Genomic DNA, 6,000 nt, shown 5'->3' with positions numbered 1-6,000 from the left:
TGGGAAAGCAATGGGTGATGGCCTAAGTAATTGGGCTCCTGGCTTCAGCCTGGCCATGGTGGCCATTTGGTGAGTGAAATAGAGGATGGAAAATCTCCCTCTCTCTGCCTTTGAAACAAGCAAATCTCTAAAAGTGTTTATCTGTACTAGTGGATCCTATTTCAATACACTGAAGCCCCTACAACTATAAATGGTGTGTGTGTGTGTGCACATGTGTGTGCGCATGCACTTTCCTCTCCCTTCCTCTGCAGACAGTGTCTGTATTTCCCTCGGATTTCCCACCATGTTCATGATCCAAAATCGGTGACAGGAACACAGCCCCATGAGGTGGGACAGATTTCATGAAAAAGAAAAGCTCTCAGATTGTCCTTTGCTATACAAGCAAACTCTTTCCAACCTGTGAGGGCCCAACCCGGCCATTCTCAGCAGTGCTTCCACTTCCTCATGTCTGACAAACACTGCATGGTGGATCTGCCTACTCTGTTAGTTTCAAAAGAGCACATTCACGTGGATATGGGTCAAACAAGGCAGGGCAGGTAGGAAGAGCTGAGCTGGAATATTTTTCTCATAATTTCTGCCAGCCCTGTGCTGTAACCATACTGTCAATCCAGTATGCCCACTTTGCCACGATGCACCTGTGTCTCATCCGTGATCAGGAAGGACAGGATGTCCTTGTGGCCAGGGGGAAGCTAAAGTCCACATGGAGTTGCTGTGAAACTCCCAAAAAGCCTCAGGCACACCAAACCCTGCTGAGACCCCATCCCGCTAGTATATTCAGTGAGGGCACCATCACTTACTCCATAAAGGGAACTGTTGTTCCACGTGACCTTTTGCTTTCTGGCTTCTGGTCCTCACTTTTGACTCCTTCTCTGGCCTCCCACTCTCCTCATAGTTGACCTTCTGGCCCACGCAGAAAGGGTCTCTCTCCACACGGGGCTGCCCACCCTCTTGCGTGAATGTATATCCACTCTATCAAATAAATTCTGCTCATATTTGTGCACTGTATTTATGACTCTGCTTTGAATTCTTGTATCTGTGGGGGCAACAACTTGGAATAAAAATTAAGATACATACTTTCATAACAACATCAGCACAGACTGGTAGCTGTAAGTGTATGAAACCAATTGGGGAGTGAACCATCGGATGGAAGACTTCTCTCTCTGCCTCTCCTCTCACTATGTAATTCTGACTTTCAAATAAATAAATAAATCTTTAAAAAATAAAGGCTTCTCTGGGGGGAAAATTAAAAAAAATTTTTTTTAAATGTGGACTTGTAAATGCTTAACAGCTGAATCCACTTGCAGTGGGACTGAGGTGCCCTTCATAATCTGTCTGATGGAAGGGAACGAGGTTTCACTGAGAAGTTCAGGCAGGACCACCACAACCATGCATTTAATAAGTTTGGCTTTTTTAAAAAATATTCATTTGAAAGGCAGAGAAACAGAAATATATTCTATCTACTGTTCACTGCCCACAGACCTACAATCCCCACAGCCTGACCAGACAGAACCAGGAGCCGAGCTCAGTTAGGATCCCATGGTATTTCCAATGCTTTTCATTCTCAGCAGTGTGGTGGAGGTCATTGCAAGAAAAGCACTGAATGAACGGTTTGTTCTCAACCTTGTGTCCCCTGCACGACACAGAATCAATGTCATTAACACCTGGCATGGCAGCTCTTGTCCATTCTTCTCTTTCCTCCCCAAAAAGCATAACTACCATAGGGATAACTCTGAATCCAGACTGACACAACTAGTCCTCCGGCATTCCCATCATGTGATCCTGACCATTTCGCATCACCACTCACTCAGTTTAGCCTTTAGTCGGGGCCAAGGTTCTCACTTGCATTGAGTTTTACGTATTTATTTGATTTATTTACATAACCAGTAGAAAGTAGTCTTTAAAAATATTTATTACATTTGATTCTAGAAATCATAGAAAATAAAAATTGGTACAATTATTACACAACTTGGAAAGGCCTATTTACCGTTTCACATCAGAGAACAGTTTTATGCAGAGCCAGAAAAGGAAACACCTAAGCCACTGGTGACAGAGGGAGAACACTGTTGACAGAAGGAGCCCTTGTAAATTTCAAAGTTTTCTTCTCTGTCATTGTTTCTGAGCAAATACTGGCCCAGTGCAAAGAGTTCTGAACATAAAAGGCACCTAGAGTAAGAATTAGACCCTAACAAATTAAAATAGCTGCACAAGTTTACATGAAGAAAAAGGTCCCATCAACGCAACTCTTGTGCCAGGCATCGGTAAGATAAATGCAGAAGCCACTGCAACTCAGAAGTCCAGACACTCACCTGAATCAGGTACATGAGCTGGACGGCGACGGTAATTTGTTTATAAACCTGTAGATGCTTTATGATCATTTAAATCAGCACAGATGCTATGTTCACATTCATGGGGGGGGGCTCTCAAACTATTTCTCCATGTTGTATTTGTTCTTAAAATGCATTTTACCCTACTTACAGGTGTGTTAAAAATTCCTGTTGTCTTTTAAGGATGTAGCAAAACTGAAAATTGCTACTGTAAATCAGTCTTTTTTTTTAACTTACAAAGCCAGTAAAGCTGATATTTTACTATGATTTAAGCACCTGAAGTATATTCTGACCAATTTATATCCTCTGAGCTAAAATTAGGATCCTCAAGATTTGTTTATACATACAAATGCTGCAAAGCATTTCTTTAAAGCAATAAAAACTTAAAAAATACAAACAATCTTTTACTACAAAGATTCGAAATCCACATATGGTCTGCACTAAAGAAAAAGGGAACAGGAAGTCAGTCAGCAAACACTGCATGTGGAGAAGGTCCCACTCAGCGGAGCCAGGTCGTGTTCAGCTGCGTCTGCTTCTTGATGCTGGTATCCATTTTGAGCACTTCTCGAATGGCCATGGTGGCGTAAGTAGAAGGAGGAAGAGAAAAATCCATTTTCAGAGCCCTGTATTTGCCTTCTGCCAGGGAATAAAGAAGAGACCGGTGAGAAAATGAAGGCTGCTAGAGACAGAGCGGAGTCAGATCACCTCCACAGAGGCAAAGGACTCCCCGTGCTGTGCTGAGGCTCTGAGAAGGACTGCACAGAACTGAGGGGTCTGTAAGGGTAAGAGCAGCTGAATGGCTGAATTCTACCTGGGGACTTCCATACAGAGAGCAGAACGACGCAGGTGTCTGGCCTGGTGGTCAACACAGTGCCTAGGTGCAATCCCTGGGCCCCAGCTGCTGACTCCAGCTTCCTAATTAGACCTGGGAGGCAGTGGCAGTGGCTCAGGTCACTGGGTTCCTGTCACCCACATGGGAAACCTGGATTGTGTTCCAGCTTTGGCCCTGGCCCAGCCCAGGTCACCACATGCATTTGGGGAGTAAACTGGCAGATGGGAATTCTGCCTCTCAAAGTATTAAAAAGAAGAAAGAAAAAAGGAATAGATGACAGAGAAGCGCAAGAAAAATTAAAGTTTTAGGCTTGATTCCTGAATTTTCCAAATGTTACTTAAGAGGCAGAGACAAAGAGAGACAGGCAGACAGAAAGCAAGGGCTTTTATCTACTGGTTCGTTCTCTAAACACTTGCCATGGGCAAGGTCGGAAGCCAGGAGCTGGGAATTCAATCCAGGATCCCCATATGGGTGGCAGGTCCCCAAGTCCTTGAGTCTTCCCCGCTGCCTCTGAGGCGGTATGTTAGCAGAAAGCTGGAGTCAGGAGGCCAGAGCCAGGAATCAAACCCAGGCACTCTAATGTGGGACGTGGGCATCTGAAGCTCTAGGCCGAACACTCACTCCCCCTTCCTGAATAACACCTTGGTTAACTCTCTGGGACACGAGGAGGAAATACTCAGTCATCTAACATCACAAGCCTCCATCACAAATTCGTTCACATTGAGTTTACTGTCCTACATACTTACTGACCTCCAACTGTAATTATAAAGCTAAGGGAACAAAACACACAAAAGAAATCACAGAGTGGGTGGGCCGTGGTGGTGAGAATATACAAAAACCCCCATGGCTTTCTGCATGAGAATCTTATTTCAGAGCTGTCACACAGCTGAGCACTGAGTGCTTACCAGAAGCAAACACTGGCGGGGGTTTCCCTTCCAGGTTGTCAACATCTGTGTTGAAGAGTGGAATTTTAGGATCATCATATGTAACGACTTCCCTTCAAAACACAAATAAAGGTGAGAATGAGCGTGAACATTCAGAAAAGGTACTAAGTTATTCTTCACCAATTTTTTAGCAAAACCCCACAAGTCTATGATAAATAATTACAGACACTACCCTTCAAAAACAGAACAGGGGTGGGCTTTATAAATACTGCCTCTATACTCAGAAGAAGCACAGGACTGATGATGCCAGTTTATGTATCTGTCATGAGCAAGAGTCTGCTACCGGCCGGCGCCGTGACTCACTAGGCTAATTCTCCACCTTGCGGCGCCGGCACACCGGGTTCTAGTCCCGGTTGGGGCACTGGATTCTGTCCCAGTTGCCCCTCCTCCAGGCCAGCTCTCTGCTGTGGCCAGGGAGTGCAGTGGAGGATGGCCCACGTGCTTGGGCCCTGCACCCCATGGGAGACCAGGAGAAGCACCTGGCTCCTGCCATCGGATCAGCGCGGTGCACCGGCCGCAGCGTGCCGGCTGTGGCGGCCATTGGAGGGTGAACCAACGGCAAAAAGGAGGACCTTTCTCTCTCTCTCTCTCACTGTCCACTCTGCCTGTCAAAAAAAAAAAAAAAAAAAAGAAGAGTCTGCTACCAATGAACAAGTGCCCGCAGCGTGGGGAAGACCGAGGCCAACTCTGCCAACTGCTTGCCCACAATTCAGAAAATGAGAGGGAAGGGGAGAAGGGGGAGGAGAGGGAAAGAGAAAAAATTTTCTGGCCATAGGAAACTAACTGAAAAATTTCATGCTGAAATTAATACAAGTATTTTTTTCTCTCCAGAAACATGATATTCAAATAACCAGATGGGGGCTGGAGTTGTGTGCGCTTGGTTGAACTGCCACCTACAATGCCAGCATCCCATATAAGTGCTGATTCAAGTTTCAGCTCCTCTATTTCTGATCTAGCTCCCTGCTAATGAACCTTGGAAAGCTATGGAAAACAGCCCAAATCCCTGGGCCTCTGCTACCCATGTGGGAGATCTGGATGGACCTTCAGGCTCCAGGCTTTGGCCTGGACTACCCCTAGCCATTACAGCCATTATAGGGAGTGAACCAGTGGATGGAAGATTCTCTGTTTCTCTCTCTCTCTCTCCCCCTTCTCTATCCCTCTCCCACTCCTTTGTCACTCTGCCACTCAAATAAACAAATTTATTTATTATTTTTAATGAATAGCTAGAAATGTAGTCAACATTTTTATTATTATATTAAAAGATTTATTCTTTATTTAAAAGGTAGAGTAACAGAGAGGCAGAGGCAGAGAGAGAGAGAGGTCTTCCATCTGCTGGTTCACACACCAAATGGCTACAATGGTCGGAGCTGTGCCACTCCAAAGCCAGGAGCCAGGAGTTTCTGGGTCTCCCATGAGGGTGCTGGGGCCCAAGGACTTGGGCCACCTTCTACTGCTTTCCCAGGCCATAGCGGAGAGCTGGATCGGAAGTGGAACAGCCAGGACTGAACCAGAGCTCATATGGGATGCCAGTACTGCAGGCACATTGCAGGCAGTGGCTTTACCCGATATGCCACAGCACCAGCCCCATAAATTGATTTTTTTTTTCTGACAGGCAGAGTGGACAGTGAGAGAGAGAGAGACAGAGAGAAAGGTTTTCCTTTACTGTTGGTTCACCCTCCAATGGCTGCCGCGGCCGGCGCACTGTGGCTGGCGCACCACACCGATCCGAAGCCAGGAGCCAGGTGCTTCCTCCTGGTCTCCCATGGGGTGCAGGGCCCATGCACTTGGGCCATCCTCCACTGCACTCCTGGGCCACAGCAGAGAGCTGGCCTGGAAGAGGGGCAACCGGGACAGAATCCGGCGCCCCAATCGGAACTAGAACTCAGTGTGCCGGTGCCGC

General features: G+C 46.4%; 1 protein-coding gene across 7 annotated transcripts in view; it reads right to left on the bottom strand.

Annotated features, from left to right (window-relative positions):
• Positions 1 to 1,891: 1,891 nt before the first annotated feature.
• PUS7 (pseudouridine synthase 7) overlaps positions 1,892 to 6,000 on the bottom strand; it is a 52,516-nt gene continuing 48,407 nt past the window's right edge. For all 7 annotated transcript variants that reach the window (XM_008258334.4, XM_008258335.4, XM_008258336.4 and 4 more), the window contains 2 exons: positions 4,062 to 4,153; positions 1,892 to 2,960 (listed from right to left, as the gene is read on the bottom strand). In XM_008258334.4, the coding sequence (XP_008256556.2) occupies positions 2,824 to 2,960; positions 4,062 to 4,153 (229 nt within the window). In that variant the 3' untranslated portion in view covers positions 1,892 to 2,823. The remainder of the gene's footprint in view (positions 2,961 to 4,061; positions 4,154 to 6,000) is intronic.

This window comes from Oryctolagus cuniculus, chromosome 3 (genome assembly GCF_964237555.1).
Source record: "Oryctolagus cuniculus chromosome 3, mOryCun1.1, whole genome shotgun sequence".
Taxonomy (NCBI): domain Eukaryota; kingdom Metazoa; phylum Chordata; class Mammalia; order Lagomorpha; family Leporidae; genus Oryctolagus; species Oryctolagus cuniculus.
Note: the sequence above shows the minus strand (reverse complement) of the source record. Positions and strands in the feature narration are given on the sequence as shown.